The sequence below is a fragment of the Syngnathoides biaculeatus genome, chromosome 5 (assembly GCF_019802595.1).
Source record: "Syngnathoides biaculeatus isolate LvHL_M chromosome 5, ASM1980259v1, whole genome shotgun sequence".
Classification (NCBI taxonomy): domain Eukaryota; kingdom Metazoa; phylum Chordata; class Actinopteri; order Syngnathiformes; family Syngnathidae; genus Syngnathoides; species Syngnathoides biaculeatus.
This window is the reverse complement of record NC_084644.1, coordinates 13,072,332-13,089,813: the sequence shown is the minus strand read 5'-3', so window position 1 is coordinate 13,089,813 and position 17,482 is coordinate 13,072,332. Positions and strand designations below refer to the sequence as shown.

Sequence of the window (17,482 nt, the reverse complement as noted above, 5' to 3'; positions counted from 1 at the left end):
GGTGGCTTTCTTTGTGTTCCTTTTTAATTAAACCATATTTCCTTTTTTTTTTGTATTGGATGGAAAAAGATTGATTTATTCAAAATTAAACTGTTGGAAAGTGATGCTTTTACAATGGTTCCAGGTCTAATTTGTCATAAATAACAAAGCAAGCATCAATCTATACAGGATTGATGTGGTCAATTTTTGTATCAAAATTTTCATTTGTGTTGTGATTAGGTTTGCTATATCAAATCAATTTTCCGCACTGTAATGAATTTAACCCATTCGTGGGCAGCATCCCATTTTTGGGACATCATGATTTTCACACATTATATCTCTTCAGTGTATCAAAATATTTAAGTGTTTTAATCTGAAGCCATAATTCGGTGTCTATGAAAACCCAAGTACCCTCTCGCGGGCAGCGTCACATTTTTGGGATGAGATTATAAATTAGTTAAGTCTTCATATAACTTAACGAGTTGTGGCCTAAAACAGCTTCTTGCAAGTGTGCCAATTTTGAGTTTGACTTTCCTTCCATAAACTAGACAAAAATTAAAGACATGAACGAAACTAAGCTTCCGTAAACAAGGGATCGCCGTATTTGATTTCAGATCATCTCAATGTCTGTCTGCCTTGGAGTGTTTCTGCTGTTATACTGAGCGATGCGAGCCTCCAAGTCTCGACGGAAGTGTCGTATCAGCCCCTGCGGAAGATGAAACGCGGATGCCACCTTTCCTTCCTCACCTTGCTTCACTTTTTTCGTGTGACGTGACTGAGCTCACCTGCACGGGCCAAGCCGCTCCGTCCCCCAGAGCGCAGATGGTATGTCCCTCTATCTGCTTGCTCAGCTCCCAGATCATGTCGATCTCAGAAATTGCTGCCTCCCCTCTTACAAATCTCCACATCATTGTGTTCATCCAGTCCACCCCTGAGGAGCAACTCACAAAAATCAAAAAAGGAAATACACTTGTTAGATAAATTCAATGGCTAATAATTCTATTTTTATATGGAGACTATTTGTTTTTAATTTCAAGATGGTATATGAATGGTATTTATGATAGAGAAATTTCAAAGTGTTCCCCTTTTCTTTCATGTTTTTAAGATGCTGTTTTATTATGTTTTGGTGGCAAAAGTGATATAGCCGCAATTGGCATCAACACCAAAAAGGCTTTGTAATTACCTACAGATGACACAAGATGGCGACAGAGCGGTTTTTCACAATTAGACAAGGCTTTGTCCTGACAAAATCAACTTCACCATACCGGCAGTTCCTTGGCCACAAGGCCATCAAAGTAATACGTAGCTTTGGCCCAAGTACAAAAGCGGCAAATAGGTTAATTTTCAGCGAATAAAAGACGATAGCTAACAAAAAACAAATCATCCGAATCATCCATTCATCAGTTTTCTGGGTCATTTATCACCCATCCATCCATTTTCTTCGCCGCTTATCCTCACAAGGGTCGTGGGGAGTGCTGGAGCCTATCCCAGCTGTCAACGGGCAGGAAGCGGGGTACAGCCTGAAACGGTTGCCAGCCAATCGCAGGGCACATAGAGACAAACAGTCGCACTCACAATCACACCTAGGGGCAATTTAGAGTGTCCAATTAGTGTTGCATGTTTTGGGGATGTGGGAGGAAACTGGAGTGCCTGTGAGGAGATCCACGCAGGCACGGGGAGAACATGCAAACTCCACAAACGTGGGGCTGGGATTGAACCCGGGACCTCAGAACTTTGAGGGTAACGCTTTACCAGCTGATCCACCGTCCTGCCGGCCCCTTATCAATAAATTTGAAAGTGTAATGTAATGTGTAATTAATGCGGGTGTGTGCCTAGTGAGTGACGTCACAGTTGGCCTGTTTGTCTCCGTGTGAGCATCTGAGTGTGAGCTGTGGCATACAGCAGCTCCTTCTCAAGGTACCACACGGTTGCTCACCCTCTCTGCAAGGCGTGCACTGGCCGCAGCTCTCGTGCTTGTAGAACTCAATCAAACGTGCGATGGCTCGGATCACGTCGGTCTGATGGGGAAAATAAAACACTTGAAAGCAGCGCTAAAAAATGGATCACCTCTCACGCTGGCGTTCTGTTCTCTACTATTTACCGACTTATCCATGACGATGACGGCGGCCGTGCCCAGGGCACTTTCGGCTCGCGCCAGGTCGTCGAAATCCATCAACACGTCATCGCACACCTGCCGAGGGATGATGGGAGTGGACGACCCCCCGGGGATCACCCCTAATAGATTCTCCCAGCCGCCCTTCACGCCTCCTGTGACAACACACGAGAAGTTGGCAGAGGGGGAAAACAACCAAGTAGGGATGGACCCCCCCCCCCCAAAAAAAAAAGAAAAAAAAAACAAGAACCAGGAAACTTACACACCTGCGTGCCTCTCTATCAGTTCCCTGAGGGGAATGGACATCTCCTCCTCTACGGTGCACGGTGTGTTCACGTGACCCGAGATGTTGAACAACTTGGTTCCGGAGTTCCTCTCCCTGCCGAAGCCAGCGAACCAAGCGCCGCCCCTGCGGCAGATGGCAGGCGCCACGGCGACCGTCTCCACGTTGGAAACGGTCGTCGGGCACCCGAACACCCCTGCATCACGAAGGTAAACATTGTAGTAGAACGTCTGTCCATCCGTCCGTCCATCCATCCATCCATCCATCCGTTCGTCCATTTTCTTTGCGGCTTATCCTCACAATGGTCGCGGGAGTGCTATAGCCTATCCCAGCTGTCAACAGGCAGGAGGCGGGGTACACCCTGAACTGGTTGCCAGCCAATCGTAGGGCACATTGACACAAACAACCAATCATACCTAGGGGCAATTTACAGTGTCCAATTAATGTTGCATGTTTTTGGGATGTGGGAGGAAACCGGAGTGCCCCAAGAAAACCCACGCAGGCACGGGGAGAACATGCAAACTCCACACAGGTCAGGCTGGGATCAAGCCCTGGACCTCAGAATTGTGAGGCCAACACTTTACTTGTAGTAGAACAAATTCTAATATTTAGTTTTATGAAATTGTATTAAATCACTTCCAATTGATTCTGGTCATTTTGTAGCATTTCTATTGGCTACGCTGCCAGACAATTTTTTTGATTTATTTTTTTTGCAAAAAAGCGAGAAAACTGTGTACCCTTGTATTTTTTTTTTTTTTTGTGTTGCCTGTTAGCATTCGTCCATCATCCAGATGACAACCCAAACTGATGGGGAGTGTACAATTTTTGAAAAAGTTAGTGGGCATGGGAGGGTTCCACTGTGACCCAAATGTTAAAAAGACTTCATTAAGAGTGGTCTTCTTAGGACTATCAGTATCAGTACTGTAGAGACTCAATCGGTTCTTCCTTCATTAATATACGTCGTCGTCAAAACTCGGTGGCGTTTATCTCCTTTGCCACTTTTTTTTTTTTTTTTTTTTTTTTTTTTTTTTTTTTTTGCTCGGCAGCAATAACAAATATGAGCTCACCTATGTCTGCGGGAAAAGGAGGCTTGAGTCTGGGCTTTCCCTGTTTGCCCTCCAGCGACTCGATGAGGGCCGTCTCCTCTCCGCAGATGTAAGCGCCGGCGCCCCGCATCACAAACACGTCGAAGTCGTAGCCCGAACCGCACGCGTCCTTTCCGATCAGGCCCGCTTTGTACGCCTCCTTGATGGCCACCTGGGTCAAGACGCACATTTCCGAGACACCGGTGTCTTGACTTTCGAGTGAAGTCGAGCCTTTGCTCGGTCAATTTTTTTCACGGTGTTGTGAGTGTGCTTCAAATCTAGCCCTGGAAGTGGTAAAAATGAAGCGGTTAGAGTATTGTACTATGATGCTCTCCCATATGGGCAAGGCGACTGAGGCACTTTCAGCCATTTATTAAACCATGCAAACCGTCAAATGCTCAAATAAACAAAAAATGAAAACTCACAAGAACCTGCTGTAGAGCACAACTCACACTCGGATGCTCACACAGTCTAACTGGCTAATAATAAAAACAAATATATGTTTCATGGTTTTCTCAAAACTCAAAGCCACTACTAGGCCACTCACTAGGCTACAAGAACATAATACAGTTTTTCCTCACTGTATCGCAGTTCAACTATTGAGGATTCAGTGCGTTGCAGATTTTTTTTCATTTCATATTGCCCATAATTAACAATATTGCAGGAGCACGCTAGAGGTTAATAGAAGTGTGGAGAGGATTAATAAGAGTCTTAGGAGTTCCAAACAGCTTTAAAATCATATTGAAATTTAAAAAAAAAAAAATGCAGTCACTACTTTGCAGATTTCACCAATTGCGGGGGTGTTCGTAAACGAGGGATTACTGTACTGTAAAAACCATAGTTTGGACACCCCCAAGTGACAAATATGTATGAAGTGAATGCATACCTGCACATTGGAGGACTCGTTGTAAAACTCGCCTCTGATGTAGATGTACGCGGCACGGGCGCCCATGGCTCTCCCGGCCAGCAGACAACCCTCCAGCAACTTGTGCGGGTCGTGACGCATGATCTCGCGGTCTTTGCACGTGCCCGGCTCGCCCTCGTCAGCGTTCACCACCAAGTACTTTGGTCTGCGGGCAGGAACGTGCTCACATGTAAAACACGGTAGTCGGCTTTTAATGCCGCAGTACGAAAATCAGAGAATATTTGCTGAGAGGCTGAAATCAGAAGATTTGGGGAATGTGACGTTAAACAATTGCTCTAAATGATTAATCGATGATCAAAATAGCTGATAATCGATTCGAGTTCATTTAATTTACTTGGAATGAATCAGACGCACTTCAAATTACCGTAATTTCCGGCCCACAAGCCGCAACTTTTTTCACACGCTTTCAACGCTGCGGTTTACCCAGTGATGAGGCAGCAAGGGCACTCGAGTTGAAAAGGTAATCCCTGCAAAAAAAATTCTATACAATTTGTACAGAACAACTTATTCCATAGAAATTTGGCTGTGATTTTTTATAGAATTTCAACAGAACAATAGAATTTCTATTGGAATTCTATAGGACTTGGGTCTTAAAGTTCTAAGTTCTTTAGAAATATTCTATAGAAAATTTTTAGCAAGGATAATGAGACCGGTGAAATATATGTGCTGAGGAAGTGACTTTTACCGGCCCTGTTAGCGCTGCGCTAGCGTTAGCACTGTGCTAAAGTGTTGCTTACTGGCATGTCTCAGTGATTTTTACCGGTAAGTTTTATTTTAACCAGCCCTGTTAGCGTTAGCGCAGCGCTAGCTTTAGCACTAACATTAGCACTAGCTTTGGCGCGGCGCTAGTGTTACCGCGAGGGTTAAACTCTTTTTGTGTACCATCTTTCTTTGTAAATATCTCGTGTTTCAATATGGGCACTGGCGGCTTTTACACAGCTGCGGCGTATGTATGTAGCAAAAGGTATTTCCTTTACAAATGTACTCGGTGAAGCTTCTAATCAGGTGCACTCTGAATGACGGGAATTACGGTAAAAAGTTTGTAAAAAGTGTGATTGGTTGGGTTTGAACAGGGTGCAGACACTTCCTCGACTTCCTCCCGCTTGTGGCCGTGCTAATCTACCTGCCATCGCCGGGTTTGTTCATGAAGCTCCACTTCATGCCGGTTGGGAAGCCAGCCCCTCCTCGACCCCTCAGGCCGGACGTCTTGACCTCGTTGATGATCCAGTCGTGCCCCTTGAGAAGGATCTCCTTGGTCTTGTACCAGTCCCCTCGCCTCAGAGCCCCTTCCAGTCTAGAGAACCAAGAACACAATGGAGACAACTTTTGGTTGTCCACCAAGTGGTCAGCGGATTTACCTCCAATCGTGTCGGCCGTATAAGTTAGTGAAGATTCGATCTTCGTCGCTAAGAGGACCGAACGTGGTCTTCTTTGCCTTCACCTGTTCACATATATAAACAAACAAGATATATGACATTATTTCAAATTGACAGTGCGGAAAATGCAATGACTGATTATGACTTGGTTTGATCTGTAACATGTCAGAAACGTGATTTCCAAAATAAAAGCAGATGTTTACAAATGTCTTATTTTCATTAACAAAATATGGGAAGTTGGGGACAAAATTCAGAGACTATTTTACTGTTGAGTTTAAAATTCTGAAGATTGGAGCAATTTTATGTGAAACAGCTATTCATATAAATGACAGTATTCAAAATAATTGTGTTCATTAATTTCATAATGACATACTTGTCAACTAATCGATTGCTCCAACTCTAATTATAATTATTTTAGTTTTCTGTCCAGATAGTGATCATCACATTGCACAGTGTGTTGTATATGGATTATTTAGCATTCATTTATGTACACCCTGATATCAGCTGGTGGACATCGAAAATCATATCTGTCTGGACAAATAAGTATCAATAACATCCAATACAAAGTGGTGACTATTAAGTCTTTTCGTAATACTGGACATAATATAAATATATAAATTTTAAAGAACACGAGGCGCATATTTTGAATTAACTCAATGCGGTCATAAAATCAATGAATGCATGAATTTGTTTTGATTTGTGCGCGAACCTGCGGTTGAGCGGCCGTGCAGTAGGTGGCGCACGCGGTCACGTGACGCCTCCAAGTGGTCCACAAGTTCAACATCCTGCGGAATCAAAAAGCAACAAATTGTACACGGACGGCCTGCTTGAATGTGTGCTGGCGTTATTCCGCTTAACTTGACCAAGACAAGACGAGATGAGCGGAAAGTCCAAAATCAAAGGCGGCGAACGGGGCAACTTAATGCCTCATTAACATAATAGCATTAAAGCCATAAGTACGTAACTTCCGGGAGGCGGCGATTTAACGTAACCTTGTGACATTGTAGTTTGTGGTATTCGTAAAAACAACATTGTAAAGCTTTCTCTTAAAATAAATAAACAACAAAAGTTCGATATTTTTCAAGAGTTTAATGCTGCAATACCTATACGCAGTCGTAAACTTAATTAAGGATGTTAAAAATATAATTAAACAGCTCACTGAACATTTATGTAATCAATAGTGCGAGTGTTTTTGTTGCATTAAGTTAATAAGGAAAATAGTTATTGGTAAAACTGTTACAAGTTATTACTACGATTTCTACATGTGGTTAAATAAAATGTTTTACTTAAATTTATGATTTTTGCAATTTTTTTATTTGAATTATTTGGTTCGAAAAACTATTTGATAAAAAAAATCATTTGAATGTTCATTGTCTACACATGATTGTACCATTTTGTTAATTTAATATTACTTAATTTTTGCTCACAAAAAATAATTATTAAAAATTAACTACATATTTTACATATAAATTGGACCAACTTCTCTTGCACAGCATATCCTCGAAGGATCTGATTTCAAAATTAAGATTTCCCAACAGGTTCTCTTCATTTCCAGGTAAAAGATACTTTACACACAACGACCCACTAAAACCTAATTTAACAGAATGTTTTTTTTTAAAATAATGAAAATCTCATTTTCCCCTCCATTACCTGAACAGAAGACTGTTAAAGATACTTTCTTTTGTAATTTCCGGGTAGAAGATTACCATTCGCAAAAAAAAAAAAAAAAAAAAAATCTCTACCACACCAAATTTGGAATAATTTCTCGTTTGTGTTTGGTGAGCACAGATCCAATGCAGACTGATTAATTTAGAACTCTACCTTTTAGCAGGCTACCGGCAAACAAAAATGACACAAAAAAATAATACATTTTCTTTATGTAGTGCCATTTCTAAGAGGCTTCTATTGAACATTTAAAGTCGACTCCATCGATTTCAAATAAAAACCAAGAGGAGTCCAGCTGCCTTGATTCAACTTTTGCTGATTACCATGACCGGATGGATGACTGCCAACCTGTACGGACAACCAACTGAGAGGAACGTTAGCATTGAATCGATACAAAATAGAAACATCAAAATGTGTGAGAAGAAAATATATACCCATAAAAGGTTGAAAAAAACACAGGCCTAGTCTAAATGAAGTATGTGCGTAAATATATAGTGAAAAACACGATCAATCAGACCAGTAAAGTCATTGTACGGATACATACTGAGTTTGTTGTCCCATTTCATTTCAGGCCAATTATACATTACTCATGCACTCACTGTAGTCGACTGCACTATTTACATCTGTTGTTGACCAATACTGGCCACTCACGTACCCGAGTAGCATCTGCACCACTTGCACCATCAACTGAAGAGTATCTGCAACGTTTGCACAATCGACATTGACCCAGATTATCGGACGACTAATCACTTTAAAGTGCAAACATTTCTTAAAGTCTAAACGCCCTTTGCACAATCCCCATTGCACCGGACTACTGCTCTATTGTTCATTCAAACTCAAAGTCTAATTGCTGGAGGACTCTTGCACAATTACCATCATTATCAAATGTCAGTAATCGTACTAGAGCAGTGACAACTACCAGTCAAATCGCTTGTTTTTTGACATAAAAAATAAAATAAAAGCAAAACATGATTCTGAGACTGACCGCTAAAATGTTACACAGTGAACATACCTGGGTTTATTTCATTCCTCAACCTGAGCTCTTAACTCAATTTACTTGTGGGTGGATGTCACAGCAAGCGAGGGCTGCGGCTTTCGAATAGTTTCATTATCTAGTGAACTGTCGACTATCCCATCAATTGATTGAGTAATGGATGAAAATTGATTATCATCATTAACGTGCAATGTGCATGCTTTTTTTTTTGGACCACTTATGGTCACTATTTTCAATCTACTGTAGTATCTGTGACTTTGGAGTGCGTATAGTTTAAAAGACATGGCCTGCGCCAGTGAGTTTCATTTCAAAAGCTTTACAATATATTCTAACAAGCAAAGTTGGCTTTTTTAAATTAGCTAACGATTCGCTTACATTGGATTATTTCACATGTATCATAGATGCAATTTTCCTACAAAATATTTACTGTAATGCTAACTTGACAGCATTAGTGCAGGTCACCAATAACACATTGTCATGTAAAAGTTTGGGTTATATCATCATTTTAGGATCAAAACTGTCTTAAATCAAGGACCCCTAGTACTGTATGTCCCACCTGAAAACTGAGCCAACTTGTGGCTGCACAAACAACTGCAAGATATGAGAATTTATTTAGAATACAACAACACAGAGACTGCGTTAAAAGACAAGTTCATATGTATGCACTACTCACAAAAGTTTCGGGACTTTCAGCCATTCTGATGAAATTTCAGGATGAAGCTTGTTAGACAAATGTATTTCTTTGCACTACTAAAATGTATTCTGGTAATTAAAAACTCTTTAGTGTGGAGATAAGAAAGTAGATCTTGTTCCTCTTTTTCTGATATTGTGGTGTCACTATGCCGTGAGACAAAGTAAGATTCTTGGAGTTGTGGCGGGCCATTTATTAAACAATTACGATTGTAATGTTCTCATTATTCCCAAAGTGGTTTTAGTGTCTCGTGTTCTAAAGGTTTAGGTTTTCCCCCGGCAAAGCTAAAATGCTCTGCAGTATAATTTTTACTGGGGTAATTAAGTTTTTTTATTCATTTCCCAAATACAGGTCATAAGTGTAACTGCCTTGTTCGGGAAAAAATGAGCAAAAGTAGTGAAACATTTAACAGTTTGACTTTTGCATTCAAATGTTTAGAGAAGGTCAAATTACAGCTGCATCTCTATGAATTAGAATATTGTCAAAGGTTTCCTTCATCCATCCATTTTCTACCACTTCTCGTCGTCAGGTCTCGGGGAAGTAGCTTCAACAGGGATACCCAAACTGCCCTTTCCCAAGCCACTTCTTCCAGCTCTTCCGGAGGGATCTCGAGGTGTTCCCAGACCAGCCGAGAGACATAGTTTCTCCAGCGTGTCCCGGGTTGTCCCCGGGGTCTCGTTCCAGTGGGACACGCCTGGAACACCTCACCAGAGCAGCGATTCGACACTGAGCCCCACCCGGATAAGCGAGCTTCTCACCCTATCTCTAACGGAGAGCCCAGACACCCTGCGGAGGAAATTCATTTCGGCCGCTTGTATCCGGGATCTTGTTCTTTCGGTCACGACCCACAGCTCGTGCCCATAAGTGAGGGTAGGAACGTAGATTGACCAGTAAATTGAGAGCTTCACCTTTCGACTTAGATCCCTCTTTACCAGAACGGTACAAAGTCCGCATCACTGCAACATCCCAAGATACTTGGAACTCCTCCACTTGGTGCAAGATCTCATCCCCGACCCGGAGGGGGCACCCTTTTTTCGACTGAGGACCATGGTCTCAGATTTGGAGGTGCTGACTCTCATCCCAGCCGCTTCACACTCAGCTGTGAACCGGTTTCATTTAGTTAGCTCAATTAAAAAAGTGGCGCTCCTATTACCGGAAACCCGTTTTCAAATTTTCATGTACATGTACATCTCTGGCGGCATGGTGCCTGTGCCTCTCAGTTCTGAATTCCTTGGTTGAAATCCAGCCTTGCCCGTGTGGCTTTTCCCTGTTCTCCCAATGTTGTTTTTTCTCCAGGTACTACCCCATTCCGAAAACATGCACGGTTGGGTAATTTAACACTAAATTGCACTTAGTTGTGAATACGAGCCCAAATTATTATTTTCTTTGTTTATGTGCCCTGCAATTGGCTGGTGATCGCTTCAGCGTATACCCCACGTCTCGTCCACAGCGAGTTGAGATAGGTTTCATCATAACCAGGTTAGTAGTATGAAAAATGGATGGATGGTTGGATGTACAACACAGATGGTTATTAAAGAAAATCGACAATCTGTAGAAACTAGAATGTTTAAACCTACAATGTAAATAATAATGTAGAAATGTGTCTGGAATACACCCGTTTCATTCATCTGAATAATGTATGCATACTGAAATGTTACTGCAGTGATGTACTTGTAAATTCACCTCTAAAAGTTATTAGGGAGAATGGAGTCAGATTACACGTGTATTTGCTTCCAGGTCCCACAAGATGGTAGCAAAGCACTAAAAACAGAAGATGACAAATGAACACCATGCATCTAGCATATACACAATCATCAACCGATGTTACATAAATTACTATTTAGTAGAAAATTTAACAAAAGTATCACCTTTTCATGAAGCTCATCAATGAAACAATGCAAAAGTTACTGGAATATTGAACAGCTGGTAACTCAATTTGGGGAGAGAAAAAGAAAATAGTTGACCTGTAAAGGTTAGACTGCATTTTAAGTTCATCATTAAATTTGAGCCAAAAGCCAAATTTCAAAACTTTTCTTGAGAAGTGTATCTGCCATTAGCTTCTTTCCTGTCACTCGTGCCTTGCCAGAGTAAGATATTGGGTATAAAAATACTCTTTTGCCATTTATTAATAGCATTTGCAAAAACATTGAGTTTAAAACAAACATGAAACATAGAAAAAAAAATCATTTTAGTCTGTGACACACCTCTAACAGTGGTTCTAAATGTTGTCTTATGTTGTTTGTATATGGCTTTTGCGCCACGGGCTGCGACGTGAAGCAACCGGTAAAATAAGACGTGAGGAGGAAATGGCGTCGCCTCTGCCACGCCGCACAGGTACCCGAGAGTCAGCACGCTGGGACCGAGCGGCTCAGATGAGTAGTGACGGGGTGGGCTTCTTGCCCGGCCACGCTTCTTTGGCGTACTTCTTTTTGCGCGGCTCGTTGTGGGTCTCTGGGAGGTAGGGCACAGTGACCGGGGTGGGGTTGAGCGTGACGGGGCGCCGGGGAGCCTCGGGGGCCAGGTCCACCTCCGGCGCCGGGTTGGGGAAGGGCAACGGGAGGCCGCCCTGCATGGAGGCGCCGGCCGGGGCGCCCGTGGGCTGGTTCTCGTGACTGGTGGGGGGCAGGTCGCCGTAGAGACCGCCGCTCATGGAGTAACCGTGCGTACGCTTGGAGACGAAGTCGTCCAGACCCAACGTGTTGTTGCCCTCGGAGCGCCGTTTCTGTGGCAAGGTGAGTGCAACGATCACATGCTTAGATGGCCAGCTTTAGGAAAGTTGATTTTTTGGGGGGGCGGGGTCGCTCATTTCCTTGTATATAATAAAGCCCCATTAACCCATTACAGTAGTTGTAAAATATGAGGAATTGAAATTCCATGGTTCAGTGTTTTTCTTAAAATATCACAATATGTACAATAATTTCTGTTCCCCAAAATGGTCAAATAAAGTTTGACAAAAAGGGTAAGCAACTACAAATTGTACAAATGTTTGTCAGACATCAAGATACACAACCAAAGTGATGGAGGTGAGTACAGTAGTTAAATCGGTTGAATGTGTGCAACTGGCTGAACATAGAAAAGCTCAATTCATACATTTAAAAAGCTCACAAAATCAATCATTCAGTAAAAATTAAATCTTTCAGTGACCGAAGAATGGGTTGAAAATTAGTTATTATTTATTTGATTTATTTAAATAGAGAAGCTTTTCATAGACATTTTTGAGCTAATAGCACAGGATAGGTTCCATAGGTAAAAAAAAACAAAAAAAAAAAAAACAAATGGGTATATTTGTAAATAGTAAACCATAAATATACTAATGATCGCTGTAAGATAATGCATACGTAAAAATTTGGGAAAAAAACGTTTTTACTAGAGAACAATGTAAGACTTGCCCTTAAAAGTTACATCAATGCGTTTGATAAATGGTTTTATTTTTGGAATAGAACTAATGAAATAAATGAACTTCTCTACAATATTCTTAATTTATTCAACTATATCTATATTTAGACACTTTTTGCACGACTGAACACACAAACAGCCCACATCCACACAAACAACAAATGTCAAGTGGCAACGAAATGGAAGTATTGTACTGTAAATACTTGGGGGGAAAAAAAAAAAAAAAAAAAAATGCGAATAAGCCCCCCCACCCCGAATTGGTTTCTAATATGTTTATTAAAAAATATATCCATAATTTTGCACACTAAACAGTACCGTCCGCATAACAGTGACAAAGCCAAATTTCTTACCTTAATGGGGACGACCGCCGTCTGGACCATGTTCCTAAAGCGTCCCACCGAAGGGTCGATATCCTCTGTGAGGCACAAAGAAGACGGGTGTTGCAATACACACATCTCATGCGATTACTGAACGGTTGATAAATAAGCATTCGTGACGCACTCTATCGCCAGCGGTACTCCAAGTTACTATAACACTGGTGCCATTTTACCAGACCAACATATACCTTCAGGAAAGGTGGAATAGGAACCATGTCAGTGGAGGAGAACTTGGTTTGAGCTACGCCAAGTTGTGACCTGGCAAAGTGCCCTCAGCCGAGCAACGAGGATGTCGGGGATGGCAAGTTGTTCTTACAAAAAGTGTTACATTTGTGGAAAACCATTTTCTCACAACTGCAAGATGAAATGGTATTGTCAAGTATCGATACGCGGCATGGCAAGTACTCAAACGTAAGCATTTATACTTGTATTCTGGAGTTTAAAAAAAAAAGATATCAACGCATCTGTTGATTCGAATTAAGATTAGGGTTAGGAGGTGCATTGATAAATGGATTCATCGACAACTGATCAATTATCAAAGTGATCAACTATGTTTGAGTATCAATGAATTGTTTAACTCAAAAATTTCACTCTCTCCACAGTAGATATGCTCATATTTCTGTAGTCTTCCAGAAAGGCAGACTGATGACCTTAGTGTTTAGTAAAAAAAAAAAAAAATCCAAACACCTGCTTTTCTTTAAAAAAATAAAAATCAAAAATTTTTTTGGGCATATTTTCTGACATGTTACAGAATCAAATCAGTAACTGAATAACAACAAATTTATGTTTATGCATTTTCGGCACTGTCAATTTAAAATACTGTCCCGTTAATGAATAAGGGGATGGGGAAAATGTATCCTAAGGTCAGTCATCAAAATAATAATTGAGATATTGATCAATTATTAAAATAATTGTTAATTGCAGCCCTAGTTAAGATTTCAAATGAGTTTTAAATCAGAGTTAGGGATTAAAGACACCTTTAGAATTTGAAGTTAGGGTTTGAAATGAGGGATTCAAATTCAGGTTTCAAATCACCACACTAGAATGCAATTTACACTTGTGGGTGGTGCACTTTTGTTTAGCAACTGAGCTCAAATGTGCATAGCAGCAAACTAACTTCTTGTGCAGGAAATGAGAATCTTAGAGATGAAATTTAAGTAGTTCCGGCATTTGAAACTGTATTTAGGGTAGACATTTGCCATAAGTGGATGATGCACTCTGCTACGAAGTGGCGTGTTTATTAGTGGTGCCCATTTAATCCCATTTCCATTGTTTTTATGGGCAGAAATGATTTGAAAACTGACCAAATCACTCCAAATGAATTAAGTGGTATTTAAAAAAGAAAAACATGACACGACGTACCTGGATTGATGATGGAGTCCTCGTCATTGAAGGTAACCCGGGAGTTTCTCCTCTTCCTCTTAGGCCTCTGGATGTCCAAGTTCCCCTCCTCGATGGTGAGCGTGGAGATGCGTTTGTTGTGAGCCGTGTTGAACTCAGTCAGGTTCTGGCAGCAAAGTCAAAGCCGCCTTGAACAGATGGCACTCCTTGACAAATGTTACGGGGCTAAATAAACACACCTCCAGCTCCGTCTCCTCCTCAGGCAGCCCAAGTAGCCCTTTGAGCTCATCTTCGTCGCCGATCTTAATTTCCCCGGTGCCCGTGCCTCCCTGGGTTTGGGGCTTCTCTCGGATGGTGTAAGTGCGTGTGGACGCCCCGAAAGACAGAGTGGAGTCGATGGGAACCTGCTGAGGCTTGTGTGGCTCCAGGCGGATGTGCCCCAGGAAAGTACCATGCGCTAAAAATGGTGGCAGTGGCAACCATGGTTAGATGGACATGAAAAATATATTGAACTCAACTAAGTTACACGACTGCAGACGGTACTGGCCACTCATAAGAGAGAAGGGCTTTATTTGTACAAATATAAGGGGTTTAAAAAATATTTTTTTTGTATTTCCTCAAACAGCACCCAGAGATGTTTACATAACTGCCATCAGATACAGTTTAAAAAAAAAAAGCTAACTAATGTGAATTTCAGCTAGTACTATGCGTTTATCGGGAAGTAGGCTAGTACAAATTGAATCATACCACACATGTAGTACAAAAACATTATATATTTCCTCATAGAGTCCCCATTTGTTTCATCACTAAAGACAGTACCACACTTTTATTAGACAGTTTATTAGACGGGAGTTATCATTCGTGCAAATTCATTTTGATGGTGCCTTACTGCTGTTGAGGTCGATGAGAAAGAGCCTCTTCAGGTGTTTGTGGTAGACCAGAGCGGCGTGGACGCGCGAGCACGACTGATGGTCAATGGTGAAGTCGCACCAGTCCGGATTTCTCCCGAACAAGTAGAACTTCTTTTCGTCTATGATCAATTTCTACAATGAAAAAAAAAAAAAGAATTAATCTAAGACCACGTCATCAGTAAGAACACTGACGGGTAAAATATTTGCATTGGATTTTTTGTGCCGCTGAGCCATAACTCAACAGTGCCTCTTCCCACTGAAGTTTAAATATCAGGGCTGCATGTTGCTCTCGCACCTTTACGGAGCCATGCAGCCATGGAGAGTGAGTCCAGTGTGTACAACTGGGACTCACTGGGCTGACAGGCTTGTATCTGGTGCACTTCAACAAATAAACATACACAAACACAACACAACATGACCACACACAGCCACAGGGATCAATGCGAGAACCCTGATTATTTTCATAATGCGAATAAATCAGCATTTCATGATTTTTTTTTTTAGCAATTTATACCAGTTTTATGTTGGTCAGTGAAGTTATTTTCATTGCACTTTTCACAGTCAACAATCAAAGTGCTCAACAGAAGTAAAATGATAAAATAAGACTTAAGAAGCAACACAATTTTTGAAAACAGCAAGAGACAATTATAATTAGTGCAGTGATTGTTAACCTGGGGGGCGGGGAGACAAGGTCCATTTTGAGTGACAGAATGCTGATTACACTGGAAAGAGCACGCTGCAGAGGGCCATCGTTTTTCATTGGGTTATTTTGGATTTATGGCCTATAGTAGCGCTATTCATGTACAGATTTTTTCTAATTATGCTCAATAGTGTAAGTTAGAGACTACAGTTGAAATTGGGGAAAAAAATTGGATTCCGTCTTCACTCAGAGATGAGTGAAATTTTGTAATTATATATTCTATATTTTGGAAACAAAGTGAAAGCACTATTTTGTACAAAAGAAAAAGATTGTTTTATACAATAAGCACCATTTTTCTTCTCACAAATTTGGTTGTTTTGGGGGGGTTGGAATGGGTTAATAGCATTTCAATGTGAATATTGACTTGACTGAGTTACCAAAGGAATTAAAGTTGTACGTCTAATGAATCCGCTGGATATACAAGGGTGTTTTTTTTTGAGAAATAGTTGGTTTACCAGAATTATTTTAACAATAGATTTTCTTTTATGTTCCAAATTTCAATAAAAGTGGGTTGCAACAACAGTGAGGGAGATTTCAATTGCACACCACTGCGGTTGTCAGATTCAACTTACCTCGATCAGTTTGTCTCCCTTCATCACATCGAGGTGGAGCCCGACTGGCGGCTTGCCTCCCCTGAAATCAAATGCATTTTTAAGTACAGATAATAACAGACTAGAAGCGCATCAATTCATTGGTTCGTGCACAACTATTTAATTATAAAATGAATCAACTATTTTGATAGTTGATCGATTTTAATTTAAAATTGTCCAAATCCTTGGAATTTCAGCCTCAGCAGTACATAATCTTGGATTTCTGTCGTCCTTCCTGAAAGCAGACATTATTTTTGTGTCCATCCAGTAAAATTGGGATCGACCTCCGTAGTGCAATAAAATACACCGTTCAGAAAGAGCTCCACAAAAATAAGGCTATCTCCAGTCAAAGTTGTGTCGAAAAAGTGTCAGTTGTGAACTAGCATCTATAAAACCAGCTTTTTCACATAAACTCGACTTCTTTGGTGGAGTACTAATGCACCCCCACCGCAAATATCGTTAGCCGGTTAGCATCACCAACATGCTAACGCTAGCAACACCGATGAAAATGTCAAAATAGCATTCTTTAAACGACACTTATCCAACTGTGTCAACGTTGACGCTCTTTCCATATTCAGTCGATTGCAGTGCGCCTCAGCATTACAAGATGTACAAATGCAACTTCTTACCATGATGGACAATCAAAAGGAGGGCCCTCCGTGCTAGTTTTAGTCGCCATCTTGGCCTCATCTTCCCGTGGCCCCGGTGTGTGCTGGGTAATGGCTAAACGTGGTGGCTGCCGGGAAATGATGTTCTCCCAATAGAGAGAGAAACACCGAGGATTACGTTGACAGCAGAGCAATTTCATGCCTAGAACTAGTACCACAGATGCATAGTTTACTTTGAGCTTTGCTAATGGAAAAGTACAGCGAAGGTCAGAAGGAGCTACATTGTGTCTTTGCAGATCTAGAGAAAGTTAATGACAGAGTACCAAGAGAGGAACTGCGGTACTGCACGTAGAAGTCTGGTGTGACACAGAAGTGTTAGAATAGTACAGGACATTTATGAGGGCAGCAGAACAGTGATGAAGTGTGCCATAAGTGTGTGAGAAGAACT

The 17,482-nt window shown here is 41.2% G+C and overlaps 2 protein-coding genes and 1 non-coding gene across 4 annotated transcripts; all 3 read right to left on the bottom strand.

The window, feature by feature from the left end:
* Nucleotides 1-2: 2 nt before the first annotated feature.
* Nucleotides 3-7,438, bottom strand: LOC133501109 (NADH dehydrogenase [ubiquinone] flavoprotein 1, mitochondrial-like). Of its 2 annotated transcripts, none has more exons than XM_061820567.1 (11): nt 7,412-7,438; nt 6,471-6,546; nt 5,744-5,826; nt 5,509-5,679; nt 4,347-4,530; nt 3,443-3,632; nt 2,359-2,571; nt 2,081-2,247; nt 1,916-1,997; nt 765-910; nt 3-685 (listed from the first exon to the last, which is right to left on the bottom strand). In XM_061820567.1, exons 2-11 carry the CDS (start codon nt 6,543-6,545, stop codon nt 590-592), a joined length of 1,407 nt encoding a protein of 468 aa, XP_061676551.1. In that variant the 5' UTR covers nt 6,546; nt 7,412-7,438; the 3' UTR covers nt 3-589. The 2 variants fall into 2 exon arrangements, with proteins under 2 accessions (XP_061676551.1, XP_061676550.1); XM_061820566.1 differs by lacking the exon at nt 7,412-7,438 and adding an exon at nt 6,620-6,696.
* Nucleotides 7,439-10,661: 3,223 nt separating this feature from the next.
* On the bottom strand, nt 10,662-17,209 carry LOC133501401 (nuclear inhibitor of protein phosphatase 1-like). Its single transcript, XM_061821143.1, has 7 exons — nt 17,056-17,209; nt 16,409-16,469; nt 15,115-15,268; nt 14,465-14,682; nt 14,247-14,391; nt 12,858-12,922; nt 10,662-11,833 (listed from the first exon to the last, which is right to left on the bottom strand). The coding sequence occupies exons 1-7, from the start codon at nt 17,103-17,105 to the stop codon at nt 11,480-11,482; spliced, it is 1,047 nt and encodes a 348-aa protein (XP_061677127.1). The 5' UTR covers nt 17,106-17,209; the 3' UTR covers nt 10,662-11,479.
* On the bottom strand, nt 15,352-15,516 carry LOC133501548 (small Cajal body-specific RNA 1). The gene has a single exon (XR_009795222.1). It is a non-coding gene; the product is annotated as a small Cajal body-specific RNA 1 (non-coding RNA).
* Nucleotides 17,210-17,482: the final 273 nt, after the last annotated feature.

Bases quoted from the DNA above. Each gene is read 5' to 3' on its own strand.
- LOC133501401 (XM_061821143.1), bottom strand. From the start codon at position 17,105: ATGGCGACTAAAACTAGCACGGAGGGCCCTCCTTTTGATTGTCCATCA. The intron at 15,269-16,408 runs GTAAGTTGAATC...TTTTCATTGTAG, and splicing joins AGGGAGACAAACTGATCGAG to AAATTGATCATAGACGAAAA. The intron at 14,392-14,464 runs GTGTGTTTATTT...CTTTGCTGCCAG, and splicing joins AGGAGGAGACGGAGCTGGAG to AACCTGACTGAGTTCAACAC.
- LOC133501109 (XM_061820567.1), bottom strand. From the start codon at position 6,545: ATGTTGAACTTGTGGACCACTTGGAGGCGTCACGTGACCGCGTGCGCC. The intron at 4,531-5,508 runs GTAGATTAGCAC...TCCTGCCCGCAG, and splicing joins AACAAACCCGGCGATGGCAG to ACCAAAGTACTTGGTGGTGA. The intron at 2,572-3,442 runs GTGAGCTCATAT...TTCGTGATGCAG, and splicing joins TCCTTTTCCCGCAGACATAG to GGGTGTTCGGGTGCCCGACG.